Source organism: Leptinotarsa decemlineata, unplaced genomic scaffold (genome assembly GCF_025532065.1).
Source record: "Leptinotarsa decemlineata unplaced genomic scaffold, Ldec_3_MD MMD2_tig00026363_RagTag_RagTag, whole genome shotgun sequence".
NCBI classification, from domain to species: domain Eukaryota; kingdom Metazoa; phylum Arthropoda; class Insecta; order Coleoptera; family Chrysomelidae; genus Leptinotarsa; species Leptinotarsa decemlineata.
The window spans coordinates 876,458-895,043 of record NW_027412706.1 but is presented as its reverse complement, the minus strand read 5'-3'; the positions used below and the strand labels follow the sequence as shown (position 1 = coordinate 895,043).

General features: G+C 34.1%; 2 protein-coding genes and 1 non-coding gene across 5 annotated transcripts in view; 1 reads left to right on the top strand and 2 right to left on the bottom strand.

The window, feature by feature from the left end:
- LOC111507749 (atrial natriuretic peptide-converting enzyme) overlaps positions 1-8,796 on the bottom strand; it is a 140,997-nt gene extending 132,201 nt beyond the window's left edge. Inside the window, exon 1 of the mRNA XM_074185155.1 lies at positions 8,548-8,796. The gene's annotated coding sequence lies outside the window, so the exon portion shown is untranslated. The remainder of the gene's footprint in view (positions 1-8,547) is intronic.
- Positions 8,797-9,844: 1,048 nt separating this feature from the next.
- Positions 9,845-14,575, top strand: LOC111516162 (pyridoxine/pyridoxamine 5'-phosphate oxidase). 3 transcript variants are annotated; one of them, XM_074185162.1, is made up of 6 exons: positions 9,845-9,989; positions 12,503-12,658; positions 12,847-12,946; positions 13,006-13,077; positions 13,958-14,160; positions 14,250-14,575. In XM_074185162.1, exons 2-6 carry the CDS (start codon positions 12,522-12,524, stop codon positions 14,371-14,373), a joined length of 636 nt encoding a protein of 211 aa, XP_074041263.1. In that variant the 5' UTR covers positions 9,845-9,989; positions 12,503-12,521; the 3' UTR covers positions 14,374-14,575. The 3 variants fall into 3 exon arrangements, with proteins under 3 accessions (XP_074041263.1, XP_074041262.1, XP_074041261.1); XM_074185161.1 differs by lacking the exon at positions 9,845-9,989 and adding an exon at positions 12,284-12,442; XM_074185160.1 differs by lacking the exon at positions 9,845-9,989 and having other exon boundaries at positions 12,318-12,658.
- Positions 12,678-12,749, bottom strand: TRNAE-UUC (transfer RNA glutamic acid (anticodon UUC)). The gene has a single exon. It is a non-coding gene; the product is annotated as a tRNA-Glu (tRNA).
- Positions 14,576-18,586: the final 4,011 nt, after the last annotated feature.

The following is an 18,586-nucleotide window of genomic DNA, read 5'->3' as shown; positions in this document are numbered from 1 at the left end:
ATTAAACAAAAAACTGAAATTACAAAGAAATAACATACAACAACAACCAAACAAATAAAAATTGAAATATTAATAAAAGCTGAAAACATTGAAAACAATCAAAACGTTGTGACATAACTTGGTTTGAAATCGTTTAATTTTTATTATTTTTTCATTTTTTGTTAATAATATTTTTAATTTTTCAATTTTTTCAGCTTTTATTAATATTTCAATTTTTATTTGTTTGGTTGTTCTTGTATGTTATTTCTTTGTAATTTCAGTTTTTTGTTTAATAAAATTGTTATTTTCGGTTAATCGTTTTTGATTTTTTAAGGGTTATCAAATCAATTTATATTATATTCGACAATGAAGTCCGAACTGATGAAATACACCACGAAACATTGTCAACCACCTTCAAACAAATGTCATGTACTTATTTCCCTGTCTATAAAAAGAAACGATTCTTGTAGTTCCGCTTTCGTTTTGGACAGTATTCAGTGTATCATAACACGTTTTTCCACAAATAGTGTTCTTTCAAACGTGCATTGTGCATGATACATTGTAGTTGCACAAAAAAAAAATCATGAAAAAAACGTGTATTGTTCCTGTGATTAGTGACGAAAAAACAGACATTATCAATTGCATCTCTTTTGATCAGTTCTCTGATGAGCATAGATTATATCTCTTGCACTCTCTCGTGAAACTCACTTCATAAAAATTATAATTTTTTTTAATGAATCACGTTGATGATATTTTTATGAGACAAGTGAATCAAACAATGTAGTGAATATTTGAAAAAAAGATTTGGTTTGTTATAACGTTTACTATTTTGTACCAGAAATGTAACTGAAAAAAACTTTTTGAAGAGATACCAGGTGAATTACGCAGTTTGAAGATTCCATTTGTCTACTTTCATGTTTCTACCACTCCTTGATGATCTTCCGCTTTTTATAATTTGACTACTACCAAACATTCAAACGATAAAATACGAATATTTAATTTCAATTGACCTCTATGATGTTATTAGTAATGTTATTATATAAACGTTTCAAAAGATAGTGGCCTCCATATAAAATATTACCAAAGTTTGAACCGAACACCTACAAGGTGGTTTTATATTTACTTAGATATTCTGAGAATTTCAATCTAAGATTAATTGAACAATATACAAGTCATACAAAAATTTCAGAATTGACTTTAAATTATAGCAGTTATTTTATAATATTTGCTGTCACTCTGTCAGATTTTTTATTGATCTGGATTTTCATTCATTTTTGAAATTTTGAAATGGTAACATCTCAAAAAAAGTTAAGGGTCCTAGGCTCTTTAAAAATGAATGTCTCATATATTTTCAAATAACAACCGTTTGAGACAATATGCTTTTCCCTAAAACATTAAATGAGTTTTTGAAAAACCCTTTGGAGATTGTTGCAAATCAGATCCCTAGTTGCCTTGCAGAGTACGAAATTTATCGTCGGTCGATTTAGAAGCTAGTCTTCGCAACTAACCGCCTTAGGGATCCTTGTTCATCTTTGATGTTCGCCGATTGAGTTCTCTGTCTATTCCATACTTGGCGTCTTCGTAAGGGGAGAAGATTGATTATGAAAAAATACTTGTAAACAAAGCAGGAGATTCTAATTGGGTGCATGTGGATAGTTACCATTGCTTTAAAATCCTCCTATCCATTATTCACTTCAAATTTTTGTAATGCTGCAACTGAAATGTGAACCATGGCGATAATTACATCTACCCTATACTTTTTCATTTGAGTGCATTTCTGAATTCACGGCTCAGTGAATTATTTCCATTTTAGGCCCGGTAATAATAGTCTAGAGTAGCTTCGAACTGAATACAAAAAGATGCGTTTTCTATCTTCTGATGTTGCTCAATTCTTTCCCATTTTAAGAGTTGTTTTACCAAATTGACTATGACTGATTCAAAAATATCAGAAATTAATCAAGTCGTGACGAAAAAAACTTGATAGGTATTACGTGCACGACTTTTACATAATCAGCAAAACTGGTGTCGTGATTGTAATTTTGATTTTTGGCAATTATGTACAGATTGGAACCTGTTATTTACTTGGTTTTGAAGAGATTTCCTCATCAATAATTGTAAACCACAATACATCATTCAATTTCATACTGTTATTTGCCAACATTTTATATTGTGTGATGTTTCGAAAACATTGGAGCATTTTTCTTAGTATTTTTGACTCAAATCATGATCTGTTTCTGCACCAAAGATGTTGGTACTCCACAGCTCGTTCAAAGCCCACAAACTGAATTGATGGTCCTTACTGGTAGGTCCAAAATGATTGGTTCTACTCAATCCACAACTGCAACCCGTGAAGGTTTACATCTATTCAAACACGACCAAATAAATCCAGATTCTAAACAAAGCTGATTGATTAATTTGGCGCGTGATCTTTCAGGTCAACTGGCAAGAGTGGGACTCTGCCAAATGCTGAAGACCTGATCCGGTCCTGGTAAAGCATAATCCACTCCGAGGATGACAGATCATGGTTAATTTTCCTCAAGCTAGTGAAGAGCTGTAAGACTGTGACAAGCTTCGTCAGGTAGGTAAGCAACATAAATGTGACCTTTAATAGATTCTATTTGAAGTACATCCATCTCAGCCAGTACCACCATTCAGAGATACTGAAGAGGTTCCAGTTGACTGATCGATATTGTCGGATTTTCAAGGTGCATGAGTTTTTCTTTATTGACCGCATTAACCTTTCCATATTAGGGTGTTTATAAGACAGCTGTACCTAACGCTTTCTGAACTGCTCAGGAGGAGTTGTTTCCACTCCTGATGCAGATTTTCTACTACTCGAAAATTTTATTCGAGGCATCATTATAAGATATTCTGCTTTTGGGAACGCAATAAGTATCTTTCTCGCTGCACCACCTAGCTCGATACATTTGTTAACAGGATTAAAAGTTGGAGAACAGAGAGATTCTAACTCTCGATCCGATATTACAGGAAGGACAGTTGGTGTCGTTTAGTCGACCTCCATCTCCTCTGTGAACTCAGAATAAAATTCTTTGATTACTTCAAAATCCATAAAAAGACCCACGAATAGCAAGGGAAACAAGATATGTAACGGCAGAGTCTTTTATTACCCTGAAAAGGCTTTCTACGACGAGAGGGCGTCCAGCGACTCTAAGTGGGCTCAGAGTCTCACATCATTTCGACACGGATACATACACCTTAGAATAAATCGTCATTTAGTAGGACGGGTGACCACTCACTCGGAAGGGTTATTTTATTGCCTCCTAAATGCATTTTCAGATCAGTCCCGATGACACTCTTGGGTTCATGAAGACCCCGAATTCAGCCTGTCTATTGAAATTTTAATCTGTTTCTGCCAGAACTAAAATTAATATTCCTTGCGCATTGCAAGATTGTATAGACTCCATCCCGTAAGTCGGATATGAATTTCTGCACAGTTATCTTACTCCTTACTATGTTTCAACAAATGTTTCTGCCAAGCATAGGATTAGCACCTCTGAAACAAAGACGTATTCAATCCTTAGCTCACACTAGTTTCGACTTCTGAGAGTCGAAAGGGTCGTAAAGGGGCGACAGCTGGTTAGTGGAAAAATACATTTTAACGCACATAACAAATTACATATGTTCGGGATGACTATATTATTTATTCTTCACGGTTTTTGACTTTAATCGTGATGTTTGTGTCGAAAGTGTATTTTGGTGATATTTGGTTTGTAATCATGTTTCATTCCTCCACATAGTATGACGTTCAATTTCTGCCAGATTTTCAGGTTTATTATTAGCGGTCGCTTGGTTTATCTTTTACCTCCAAACCAATCAGAAATGCATATGTTATCATATCTGGGTTCAACCCCCTTGGCCTTTCCTAGGTATTTCTGTCACCATCAGCCTACTTCCATCTTGTCTGATTGTTAGTACCAGGTCAGTTCCACACCTCTAGATATTCAACCTGCCACCAGAAATTTTATTTTTTCAGCTTTTAGTGATCACTTTGAATGGGCTTATATTAAGGTATTCTTCAGTCTCTCATTATGATGTTTATGGATTCGTGCATGAGTCTCCTAACTATATTATTATTATTTGCCTGTATTGCTATCCATTATAGTCCAGAAAAAGTAGTAATTCGTTCATTATTTGAATTGAAGGAGTTATATCTTTAGGAGTGATTAATTTTTGGGAAAGAAAGTTTTTGGCTATCTACTACTCCATTTTGATAAAAAAATATATAATAGTTCATTTAAGATGTTTTTTTTTTTAATTTGAAGGTTACTTTGACATTCAGAAATTAGTAAGCATTTTCATGATAGGCAAAAGCAATTTGTATTTGAATTGAAGGGGTTATATTTTTAGGAGTGATTAATTTTTGGGAAATAAAGTTTTTGTCTTTCTACTGCTCCACCTTGATACAAAAAAAGGATGAGGGAATTTTCCAAAGAAAGGAAGGAAGTAATCAATTTATAACTTTGTAAGTAACTCTAAACATGGATGTTTGATCATGCAAATAAGTAACTTTCAGGCACAAACTGAAAGAAAGTCCTCCTGAAACAGCTACTTTCATATAAACATTGAATTATGCGAAAGAAAAAATTCTTTCGAAACAAATACTTCTATATGAACACTGAATTATACAGAAGATACTTTTCTCTACTCAGTTTGTATTTCAAACATTCGTTGTGGAATTAAAATCAGATATCATTCACATGAGTTCTACTTTAAATGAATGGTAACAAATTGCACTTACATAGAACACTGTCATCCTCACTGGTATACACCGATGTTTCGCCTTAAGACACTTGCCCTAAGGCTCTTCAGTACCAAATTGAATAACATTATAGAAAATACACACACTTCATTCATGAATTACGATTTTGAATGTCACGGAATAAGCTTGATCTGCTTATGTCATCGTAATGGCATTCATTCACCTATTTGATTTAATCCCAGCCAAGAGGAATCTTATTTGAATTGAAGGGGTTATATTTTCAAGAGTGATTGATTTTTGGGAATGAAAGTTTTCGGCTTTCTACTACTCCATCTTGATACAAAAAAAAAGATGGAGTTGTAGAAAGCCAAAAACTTCATTTTGTTCATTATATTATAACAGTTGATATAAGTCTCCTTCTGAATATCCTCCTTTCCTCTAAGCAAGCAGTTTATCCAACTTTGGCTTGTATCATCAACACATTGAATCATGAACTATTTTCTGCTATTTTGCGATACTTGTATTATTTGAAAATGCATGTAAGTTAATAAAAAATTGCCTTGAAATCCATCATGCGATGCAGGAAGAATGCTCTACATCCACATAATACACCGAAACAAATGTCAACTGCCACAGGGGATGCGACTATTGGACGACTCGAATACCATATTTTTCACTTCGGGGTTCGAAGCTCAGATTTTCAATAATATTTAAGGAACATGGTATCGAAAATTATTGAAAAAATATTCACTTCAAAAAAAAAGCCTCTTAAGTGATTCCGGATCAACTGAATCCAAATATTTCTTCAACTCAACTGTCCACAAGCGAAAGGAATTTTTAGGGAGGCATTTTCATTAAAGTTAAGCAATGTTGTAATAGATAAGTTAGTACACTTTAAAATCTATTTAAAATCTGACTATAATTCTATAATTATTCTAGTGAGGAAACACGCATATAACAAGATCGACCAAAAAAGAGAGGCTACTCATCAGAACTCATTCAGAACCTCTAAAAATTCAAGATGAAGGGATACAATTACTGGTTAGATGAGATTTCAGTCCTCCACTGGATCAGAGGAGGAGGACTTGTACAAACTACACGTAGATTCAAAGGTTTTGCATCAACCTGTTAGGGAATATTTCAACAACAGTAATTTTTTGTAGGAGTGTTTGTCGGTGTCCATAATTGTAAACGATTCCAAAATTATTGCAAAAAACTAATTTTCATTTTTTGAGAAGGGGGAAGATCACGAATTTGTGTTGAGATTATTTTAATAGTCAAGACAGACGAATTGTACGATTTTGAATGAAACATGACTCAAGTCATAAGTGAGGCAAGCATAGTGGCACTCATTGAAGACTGGTTGCTGATACTGTTGGTGTTTGGCAAAGTTATGTGTCTCGCATATAGAACCGATATGTTTTTCTTGATAATAGACCTGGGAGCAGTAGAAGGTGTGATACTAATCAGAAGCACAACCGCTTATTATGCAAAGAAACCCGACCATAGCAATACCAGCACTACAATGATATATCAGACATACCATGGGAATTCACGTATCGATCTCTACATAACGAAAGCGAATAATTGTGACAGGTTTGAGATACCATCGACCGAAAAGAGAACCCTGGTGTTTTTCGGACGAGACAAGAATTTGTTTGGTATAGGATAGTCACCTAATATGTGTGGAGGGATTCGACAAGGGCGGCTCGCCCACGCCCGTCCCGTGCTGCCTTACGCTGGAGGAAGTTTTATGGTTTGGGCTGGTTTTATGGCGAATGATAGTACAGAATGAATCTATGTTGAGGAACCAATGACTGGTGAGAATACCTTAGGTACATTCTACATGCTCACGTGAGATTGTGGCGAGCAGCTGTTGGAAAGCCTTTCGTTTTTATGGACAATCACGCCTGACCTCATCGTACCAGAGCTGTAAATGAGTTTCTCGAACCTGAAGGGATCAATTGGACCGGCAAGCAGTATTTGCCAAACATACCTGGAGGGGCAGTGGTAGCTTGCAAAAATCCACCCAGGAGTGTACATGAGCGTGTTCTCGCCGTTCAGGAAGAAAGGCGCAATATCCCTCAACAACATATTGCCAATCTTGTGAATAATCTTCATTAAAGTATCACTGTCTTTTTTCTAAAAATGTTTAAACATTCTACATTGAAAAAGAACAATCATGAAATACAAATCAATTCACATAATTAAGTTTAAATAAAATAAAATTAGCTTCAAGGTGCTGCTTCGCTCCCTCCTGTACATATAAAAGGATATATGCCTCATCACTCACAAGCGATTTTGGTGAAATTGGGAACACGTGTGAATCGTTGTATTCATGCCACGTGCCACTACACGAGTTTCTGCAATATGATGTGTAATGCCCGTTGTAAGTAGTCCCACTGTGATTAGAAAGTACATATAGATTATAACGACAAGGAGCCACATTGTCTGCTACATAATTGCTCATATATATTCCATCTGAAGAAAAGTCAATGGAAACATTCAATATGCCTCTGAACCTTTCCGTTGGACACAATATTTTTAAATGAATTACCAAAATACGGGGAAACTTATAGATTGATAGGGACTTTGTACATTTTCTTCTTTCCTTGCACCTCGAACACGATTTTTCATTTCAATCCGGAGTTTCCTCTCTTGTGAAGAAATCCAAGCAATGTGATACTCAATTGGCCAGTTCTTTGTGGTATGGGGAGAGACAAATCCCAGAAAGGATCGAAGATTACTGATGAGTGTCCACAATGTGTACACTCCATAGTGAATTATAATTGACCAACGAAATTATCCACAATCTTAGAGATGTTCACATTCAAATATCTCAGTCAGGACTCTTGTGCTTTTCCAAGTCCTCATGTAAACCTTCTGAAAGATATCGAAGAAATTCCTGGGCCTCTGGGCCCAATTTGTAAATTCTTTATGTATTTCAATTAAATGTTTTTAAAACATGTTTCATAATGGATTATGAAAAAAATTTAATATTTCTAGTTGATTTATTGTTTGAAGAAAATCAGCTAATTGGATTGTATTACATTTTTGAAGCCAATTTTTTTGCAAATTCAGTGTGATGCAAAACTTTTGAATTCATGTGTAGTAACGGGAACAAGATTATTGGAATGGTTGTAATGAGAAGATGTGAGTAAAAATGCAATAAATATATGAAGCTGAAGTACTTTTCGCACATTTTCGGAAATGGAAAAATCATTCTTCCTCAAGCAGTAAAAAATGTATTTACACATTTTTGAATTATTTTCGACTCGCACAAATAAAATACCCTTCAAAATATTAACTTAGCACAGAATTTTTATTATATTTTTCTCGGTTTTTAGATACTGATATTCAAGAGAGATTCCTAATTAAAATCATTTTGAATATTTCAAAAATTGAATAAAATCAAACTGGGTCGGCTGAAATTTTAATAAGTTTCCAAAATTTATTTTGAGTCAAAAATGTTTTTTTTTCAAAACTGCTATAGTAACTGTTTTGTAACGAACCATTAATATAATATGAACTTTTAGATGTATAATCTTTCGTTTAAAAAGTCTAAGAAAAAATCATTTCATAATTCCTGATAATATTTTTAAATGCTAGTTTTAGTAAAATAAAATTTTTTTCCAGGCATGTGCCAATCTGTGGACTTCTTTATAATAAAAATAAAAAATTCGTAAATTATTGAAAATATTGTTTTCTGTACGACTTTACATGGAAAGTGGAAAACAATACAGTTGATGATTTGATCAAATCAACAATATGCACAATTGTCAATAGTACCTATTTCTCTGAGTACATCGATTTGCTGTCAGGATAATAAAAACATTTTCCTACGTTACCTCTAAATGTCAGTTCCTCAAATTCTTTAAACAACTTTCCAAAATATCTCACAACGACACCAAGCGTGTCCAGTCTATTTTTAAACTCGTTCAAAAAATAAACAAATCGCACACAAGGTACCACCGGTACCAAACTGAAGAACTCGATCTTCACAGCCGTTAGCTCGCGTGGTACTACGCGGTCTCCCAGAACGGTCCGCAGTACGACTTTTCGATTCTCATCAACAGCTGGTGAATGTCTGGTTTGATGAAAAATGTCTTCGCGACACCATTCTCCAGAGGCGATTGTTCGCCCCACTCATTAGGATGGCTTTGTTGTTTCATTCGTACATTTTAAAGGAAAAATTTAAGTGTAGAGAGAAAGGCACTCCTGAAATATTTTTTCTGAATGAAGAACATTTAACCAACTTCTACAAACATCAGAACTGTAACAAGCTTCTTTATATCCGTTTCTAAAACCAAATTAGCATCAACAGGAGTCTTTCGAAAGCATTCAGCGGTTAATGTCAGTCTCAACAATTTCAGACAATATTCGGTAATTCTATAGTAGTTCATCAAGTCGTGTTGGGTAAACGATTCTTCGCTATTCAAGTAACACTTTTTAATGAAATTTTCACAGGAGAGTTTACAAACCCATATTACGTGCTTCATTATACAATAGCTTTCTCAGGCGTGTCCATAGCTTCCTCAGGCGATTATGAACACGCCTACAGTCGTCTTAATCATCTTCTGATGATGTTAATTTGGTTACCGAAACGTGCGTCGAGAGACATAATTCTTGTTCTGGTGAGGAAAAGGTGTTATCAATAAAAATCAGATCAGCTGTTATAGTTTGCGGCTGTCGGCCAGTTTTCATTTCAAATGACGCAAATCAATCTTTTATTCAATCCCCACTTCCAAGGAATACATCTTGAATACGTCACCATTGCTTCTTCTTGTTCCTGTGTTACCTGGATCAAACCAGAGTTTTTGACAATTGTCATATTCTATAAATGTCAATGTAAATCAGTGTTGTGGTGATAAATATATCATACTCGCGGAGTACCTACACCAGAAAATATCTGACATTTGAATAACAGAAATTCGAATATTGGATCCCAAACAACAGAAAAATCAGTTTTAAAAATTATAGGTCCTTTATTCTTCATTTCTATGGCCTCTTTTACGATACTTTTGCATATTACCAGGCAAATACTGATGGAGCAAATGATGTGATATTTGCAGGTAATCAAGAAAATTATTATGATAACGAATTAATTATTAAATGAACTTTTTTCGTCCATGGGTTTGTTAATAGATTAATGGAATTCGATTAAACAATTATTCTAAAAGGTTCAAGTGGCGAATAGTGAAACACCAAGCAAAATGTAATACTGGTGACAGTACGTGTTTTGACAATCTCAAACAGCTGTGTCCGAGCATCACTTATAATTTAGAACATCGTGAGTAATTTTGCCTAGTTAAGTTTTCTTGTCTTAGAAAAGAAGTAGTTTGTGGTGAGTACTTATATTTTTTATTCAATCTTCAATTAATTGGTGTTTGAAAAATCCCTAAACTTTATTAGATTTATCATATTGGTAACCTATACAATCAAAAGGGCTGAATTATACTTTATGGGATACTCGTTCCTTTTAGAATGCGGAGGTCAGGTTCAGGGCCGTAGCGAAAAGAAAAACCGGGGGGGGAATCCAAATTTTCCCAACCCCACCAGCGAAATTTCCCAACTTTCGAAATAATGGAAGCCAAGGGATTAGTTACTACTATAATATATTAATTTTCTTACTTAGCTATCCAAAGATTGGCTGAATGCTTATATGCCCGTTAGGATATGCACAAACAAAAATAAATTTTGGTTGTATAGGAATATTCAATACAAATGAAAGGAAACAACACTTGAATAATATTGTGCTTATTGTTTTGTACTATTATTTTTTCTATCTTCACAGCCCGAAACTTCCCAACTTTTCCAAGTCGAAAAAACAGATTACGAGAATGTCGAGAAATCAGATTACTATCGAGTAATTTCTAAGTATAATTTCAAAAAAAAATCAGTTTCTTCATTCCTAATCTTTGGTTAGAGACAACTGATGCTTCCAATGCATCAACAGTGGTACTAAGCTGAACCACGAATGCAGTAGGTTAGGTCCAAAGTGAGTGCGTTTAAATAGTAATAAGGAGATAAAATATTTTTTTTTGTTTCTGTATTTTTATACCACTTGTAACTAACGTTACTGTAGTTTCGTCCTATGACATTTTCAAACGAATAGAATAGACTGGAATAATTGACAATGTTAACCCTTATCATGTCAATACTCCATTTTAGGCCTTAACTTAACTGAGTACATGAATTTTGTTTACCTGTGACAATGTGATTACGCTAATCTGAAATATGGGGAGTAGACCAGGTCGATTTGGTCATTTATACTCTGACCATCTAATCAACAGAGTGCTCCAAAACGACCGATTTTTTTTATAATATGCGGTTGGGTATAGGACATTTTTTAGGTGGAGTGTAGCCAGCCGATTGCAGTTAAATCCTATAATCCAGCATACGGAGGCATGATCACCACACAAATGTGCGTGATGATCATGCTTTGATCACGCATCTATCATTGTTTGGGTTACTTTGTTTGTTCGATGGACAAAGTTTGGTAGGTTACATCCGCAATGCTCATGCTCATGAATTTTTAAGGATTCAAAATAATTGAGTTTCCAATCTTTGCTTGCATAGTGCAAAATTTCCGTATCGTTTAGATTCGGGAACTTTTGGTTGCATTCCAAGGAAGCTGTCCATAAATATGTCTGTTAAAAGTATTATTGATCTGTAAGTGAATCTGATTTGGACATACATCGAAAGCTGTCGAAATATCAAAAGAAGTGATATGGTCTACTATAGCTTGATCTAATATACATATTTAAAATGAGAGACTTACATTCGTTGTACGGTATGTTGCAGAACATACTCTTTACATCAAATTAAACTAAAAATAAATTATGTGGCGTGGTTTGGTTACTTATTTTTTCTATTGAAGTGAGATAATTTTTAATGTAATGCTGTGACATGGGACTGTTTATATAATACGAAACTACAGATCTTATGTGTTTTTATTAGGTCTAATAGTTTAGGGCAGAAAGGGTTCATGTCAGTAATTTTTCATTTCTCTAATTCAGTGATAATAAGTTTAGTATATAAAAGGAAATATGATCTCCTACCACGTAGTATAACGGCTACATCCGTCAACTTTTCCTTTCACTTTGACCCTTCTGAATGCAATAAAATTGTAATAAAGCACACATCATTCAGCCTCACAATCAAATCTATAAAACTCATTTCCAATCTCTCATGAAGACAGAAAAATTTATTGGTTTACAATTTGGCAGAAATACAATGATAGAAAAATATATTTAGTAAATCAAAAAAAAGAATATACAATTTGATATGTGTATGACAAAAAAAACAATAGAAAAAATGTTATGTTTTCTAGTTTCAATATAAAGGTCATCAAATTTTCAAAAAGATGAAGCAGAACTTTGTGAAATAAGCTTTTCAAATTTGAAACCACGATCTTTAAAAAAACTATTAAAATCCCCCTTACATTTATTCGAGTCCGCCTATGTTCAGAAAGGTGTTTTTCTGCCTCTTGTGGCAAATCTTGGAATGTCGAATGCGTAATCGAAGTGATCTTTTATTTCACTCTCACACAAGTTCTTCTAATCACTCCATTTCATTCTATTACTTGTTGATGTTTGGAAATGAGAAGGTAAAAACAAATTGCAAACGAGTGCAAAACCATTCCAATTTCTCTTATCAACAAGCGCTTACCTAATAAATTATTTTCAATATTAAAATTCAGAATTGGTCTACATTATGTGGTGATTGACAAAACTATTTCTGGTAGTAATGTGTGATGTGCTTCTATTTAATAAGAAACCTCAAACCGTTTTTGTTATACAGGCGCATAATTTTGCCAAATATGGACTGTTCAACATTAGCTTACATTGACGTCACTGCAGGTTGTGCTCCATTTGAACTATTTGAAGATTGGCTAGGAGAAGCTAAATCATGTGGAGGATTTAAAAATAGTCTTTTCAGTCTAGCAACTTCCAGTCTGTAAGTAAAAACAAAAAATTTCCGGTACCGGGAATCGAACCCGAGCCTCCTGGGTGAAAGCCAGGTATCCTAGCCACTAGACCATACCGGATTATATGTTACTTTATAAGGAATCAGCTATAGTAACAAATATTATATTTTGAATTTTGTTATAAATTTATTATATTTAATAATTTCATAATTTACAGCTCTGGCAGAGTTTCAAACAGAACGGTAGTTTTGAGAGATTTCAAGAATAACAATTTGATATTTATCTCAAACAAGGATAATAAAAAAAGTCATCAAATTGTAAGTAGGTACCATTTCCAAGAACTTCTCATGTGGTTATGACTATTTTATAATTTCAGGCTGAAAATCCCAATGTCGCTGCGTGTTTTCTATGGCTTTATAAAAAAGATGAAAACTTCATAAATCGTCAAGTGAGTTTGAAAAGTCTGCTGAACCACAGCAGCAACCAATTGAGTACTATTGGTTGTCTACCTATTAGTTATGTATTTGCTACTTTTGCATTTACCTTTGTTGTAGTAATGAATATTTCTGGAGTTTTATCCCTACACCAAACCGTTATTTTTAAGACCTCGACACGCGTTTCGATCATCAAGTGGCCATCTTAAAAAGGAAGATTAAACTCATCACCCAGTGTTCATCCTCCTCTTGAAGATAACCACTTGGTGGTTAGAACACGTGTCGAGGTGTTGAAAATAACGGTTTGGTGTTGGGATAAAACTCCAGTAATACTTTTGCTGGTGCTTTGGCAGGTTATTCATCAATAATTATCGATGTATAGGTTGGTTTCTTTTTTTAATCAAAGATGTAAAGCAGTTTTCGTATAAATCAGAAATGGAAAACAGTTTACACATGATAATAAACTCTTGCAAACCCAAACTTGTTTAAATTTCTAGATAAAAATTTAATATTTAAAGTTAGGTTTCGTAATATTTCAGTTTTTTCTTTTTGCTTTATAGATGTAATTTGACCTTCTCTATGAAAAAGATTTGAAAAAGATTTTCCTCAAAGTGTAGTGCTTCTTTTTCTTTAAAAACTCCTAATGTTATTGAATGTATGAAGTCCGAAGTACTAAGCCCCATTATCAAGAAAAGAAATGGGTTAGTTCACTTTATGGAGACGTGTTTTACTCAATTATTTCTGTTTTCATCATTTTTTGGTGAGGGTTGTATTTTAATTTTCATTGTGATTATCCAGGTGTCCCCTAATCAACTTCTTATGGAAAAAATATCTTACCGGCTCTTTCTAATGAAATCTCTTTTTGGAAAAATATTTTCACTTGTTTGATTCCAGGTGAGAGTGGAAGGTACTGCTAAAGAGATTTCCAGAGAGGATTGTAGAAAATATTTCGAAAATGAATCACTATTGGCTCAGGTTCGAGCACACCTTGGTAAGCAAGGACAGAAAGTAAACTGGGATGAGCTGAAAACAAAATATGATGAAATTCTCAAAGAGGTTAACGAAAACGGCATGAAAATCAATCTTCCGCAACATGTGTAAGATCAACGAAAGCGTTTTTTGAAGATGTTCTCTTAAGCAACGACGAAAGTCTTATAACTTATTATTAATTTACTTTTTTTTTCAGAGCTGCCTACAAAATCACTCCGAACTATTTTGACTTCTATTATTCTTTCAATGAAGCTATTGCTGACAGAATTATTTTTGAAGAAGATGAAAATGAGTGGACTTTTGAAAGAGTGGGCACATAATTCTTTTCCAAATGTAATGAGGAAATCAAAGAACTATCTATCTATATATATATATATATATATATATATATATATATATATATATATATATATATATATATATATATATATATATATATATATATATATATTCATTATATAATTATAAATTATTAATGTAATCGAACTTCTTGATGATTATAAAAAAAATGAATTAACAGTTTTTTTTTTGTTTTCAATCATCATACCTTTCTATTTTAAATTTCAGCTCAGGACTAGTGGGAGATGAATTATTTGACTTCTAGTTATACACGATGCAGAAACGTTCCTTACTTATCTAACGAAAATACTTCTTTCATACCCCAGAACAATACTCCCAGTTGAAATAATATCTGATGATGCCTGTTTGATTGGCAAATACATCGTTCGGAAAAGTGTCGTGACAATTCTGGTATGTAAGATTTATTCGCAGACAGAAATCATCTATGATATTCGAGGATTGAGTCTTCTGTCGATCCTATAGATGGCGTCCTGGAAGATGCCATCGCCTTCACATACTCAGAATCGCCCTTCAAGGACGAACATACTTTTCATCCATCTCACCCCAGCCTGGTAGGGGTACACCGTGAAGGGTGGCACTGATATCTGAGGACATTTATGTCGCCATCCCACCATCAGTTATGGCCCATTTGTTCCTTTGACATACATCAGTTGAAAGGGTAAGGGAGCCAGGCTCCAACCTGTTTAAACCAAGATGGCTATCGGTAATAAAAATTTGAGTCGGCTGCAAGGGTAAGGGAACTAGTTCCAACCTGATTGAACTGAGGATGGGCTTGGTCAATACAAATTTGAAGAATACCAATCTTCTCTTCTTCATCCATGTGAGAGGTACAAATAGATTCTGTAAGAAGTTTAAGTCTATCGAGATTACATCAAGGTTAACTAATATGGAGGATATCGTTGGAAAAGAAAGGTTTTGGCTTTCCTACTTCTCTATCTTTATACGAAAAAATGTGGAAATCTTCCAAAGAAAGAAAGCAATTATTTTCAAAGAATTAACTCTATATGGAAGATTCCCACATTTTTTTTAATAAAGATGAAGAAGTAGAAAGCCGAAACCTCTCTCTTCCAAAAATGAATCGCTTCTGAAAATATACCCTTTTTTAATTGATAATACCTTTGATTAAAGGTATAAAATCTCTGCCAAGAACCCAAGATCATTACATTATATAAGAAAATTTATAGATTCTAACCAAACTTCATTTATCAATTACTTTAATAAATATAGGTCAATTTACAGAGTTACTTTGAAGCATGCTAAGCAGACCTACTACAAGCATAGACTAAATATAGCAGGAAATAAATCTAAGGAAAGCTGGTCCATAATCAACGATCTCAGAGGAGAGTCCAATAAACATTCATCCGAAGTAGGCTTGGATCCCAATTTATTAAATAACTTCTATTCCACCATAGCGGACAAACTCACCGAAAATATATCATCAACTGTTAATCCCTCAAATTTTCTTTCCAATATTGACATATCAGAAAGTTTCTCCCTCTATGAAACAAATCCCGAGGAAATAATAGCAGTTATCAAAAATATCAAAAACAAGAATAGCAAAGGTATAGACGATATTTCTGTTGAAATTTTTGAAAATCTACCTTATTCATCCTTAGTGATTTTATCACAACTAATAAATCAGTCTTTTGAATCTGGCGAGTTCCAATCGTTTCTGAAGACATCTCTGATAATCCCTTTGTATAAGGGTGGACCCAATGATGACCCTTCCAACTTCCGGCCTATAGCACTTATTCCTACCCTTGCTAAACTCATAGAAAAACTAGTGAAAAGCAGAATTTTATGTTTTTGCAATGATAATAACATCCTTACTTCTCGTCAATTTGGATTCCAAGCAAATAAGGGTACTAATGATGCTATGTTCTCTCTGTTAGAAACGATATACTCCGAATATAACGCTAAAGAAGCAGTCGCTGCTATTTTCTGTGATCTATCGAAAGCTTTCGACTGTGTCAACCATGAGATCCTTCTTAATAAGTTGCAACAGTATGGCTTCAGAGGCAACACTCTCCATTGGTTTCATTCGTACTTATCAGGTCGCAAACAGGTAGTTAAAACAACCGAGTGTTCCTCTGCTCAAACTATCAAATGTGGTGTACCACAAGGATCGATCCTTGGCCCAATTTTGTTTCTTATCTACATAAATGACTTAGCTTTTATAGATATAACGGCCACAATTACTCTGCTGATGACACCACTTTATTATGGCACAAGGACATTCCTACCCTTCAAGATGCCGTCTCAGCTGATATCAACAAAATCAAAGAATGGTGCAACTGCAATAAGTTATCATTTAATATCAATAAAACTAGCATACTTACTTTCCACTGCAACTTACCTGAGATATGCCTTGGTGACAAAATCTTAGACAGGGTACATAATTATAAATTTCTAGGGTTGAACATTGATGATAAACTGAAATTTAAAAATCATACAATAAATTTAAGCAAGAAGCTTGCCTCAGGTTGCTATGCACTAAGAGTGATTGCTAGAGAACTAGGCTACTCCCATTCAAGAACAGCTTATTTCGCTCTAATAGATCCCCATATTAAATATGGAATTGCCTTCTGGGGAGTCTGTTCTAGAGATTTATTTCAAATGATTTTTGTGCTCCAAAAAAAGGCTGTCCGATATATGTGTAAAGCAGCTCACAGGGATCCATGCAAGCCTCTTCATAGCTCCCGGTATTTTAACAGTAGCTGCCCTGTTTATCTTGGAATCAATTTGCTTGATAAAAAAAAAATTATTCTTGTGCATCTATCCCTTCCTCATATAATACTCGTAGCCACAATAGTAACATAGATCTGCCTATTCCTGCGAGCTCCCTTGTTAGGGATTCAATTATATTCAACGGGATCAAACTGTTTAACCACTTACCAGCCCGAATTAAAGAATTTATAGTGCTTAACAAATTCAAAAAAGCATTTAAAATGCTACTTGTTGATAAGGCATATTATTCAGTTCAGGAGTATCTTGACGATTCACTTGAATTTTAACTTTCATTTCTATGTCTTGTTATTTCCAGCTGAATATCTCAGTGTATTTCACATTTTTAGCTTATGTTTATAGTATTTTGTTTAAATTGTGTATGTTTTTTATGTAGATTTTTGTATTTTACATATTATTTATGACTTTGTCTACAAGATGTAGTTCTTCAGACAATAAAGTATATTTGATTGATTGATTGATTGATTAATTCGTGTTTCAGAATGTTACATAACAATAACCATTATTACGTTCAGTTAGACAATTACCAACATATACTCCACTTTCAATTTCAGATGATGAATGAAGTGAGTCTGAAACTTGATCGGTGTATCTGTATCTATAGAGTAGGGAGGGTGAGTGTAGACCCACAGCACTTAGGCCACATGTGACCCATTGTACATCCTCCCGAGGAGTTGTCCTCCTAGGTCGTCGCCCATCCTGTCCTTTTCAGGAAGGTGGACAGGTCACTGGGAGGCATCTTCTTTATATCAGCAGGTGTTCGAGCTTTCAATGGTTGTCGCTGCACCGTCTCCTTCATAGGCGATGCAGGCATCATTAAGATCATTTAGTAAATTATGTTGCCAAAATTTCTGACTGGTTCACCCAAACTGGGTGATACTTAGTATTTCAAGAAATTGTTCTCGTAATTTTTTTTAATCTACCCAAGAATCGTATGACTTATGTTTGACAACTTGATAAGCTAAGCCTGATAATTCAAATTTTTTTATATTCACTAGCGCGGAAGCATCTGAAAAGGTTGAGAGATCGCAGTATGTACAAAATCGCAACAAGAAGTGAATTTATGGAATTCTGACCTATCACGTTTGAATTCTGGATTTTTTTTCAAAACAGTATCAATATTCAATTTTGGCATATTTTCAGGATTGACTTCTGACTGTGACATCAGGTAATGTACATACAAAAAATTGCAAATATAAAATTATTGAAAGCAGTTCAAGATTGAGAAAATCGAGGAACGAAAAATTGTTTCGAAATGGGCCAAAAATTAGGACTAAACTACACTTTTGTATGGAAACGCAAAGAAGCCACATATTTTTTTTGGAAATTACGACTTTGAAATTCAGTCATGATTTTACACTGTTATTGTTTAGGTTCGAATTGAAAACAAGGGGCGAAGTTCAATTGTCGTATTGAAACATCAAGGGA

What these genes read in the sequence shown, in the direction of transcription:
- LOC111516162 (XM_074185160.1), top strand. Translation starts at nt 12,456, where the DNA reads ATGTGCTTCTATTTAATAAGAAACCTCAAACCGTTTTTGTTATACAGG. An exon ending in ATAAAAAAAGTCATCAAATT is followed by an intron (nt 12,947 to 13,005) that starts GTAAGTAGGTAC and finishes TTATAATTTCAG; the next exon opens with GCTGAAAATCCCAATGTCGC. An exon ending in AAAACTTCATAAATCGTCAA is followed by an intron (nt 13,078 to 13,957) that starts GTGAGTTTGAAA and finishes GTTTGATTCCAG; the next exon opens with GTGAGAGTGGAAGGTACTGC.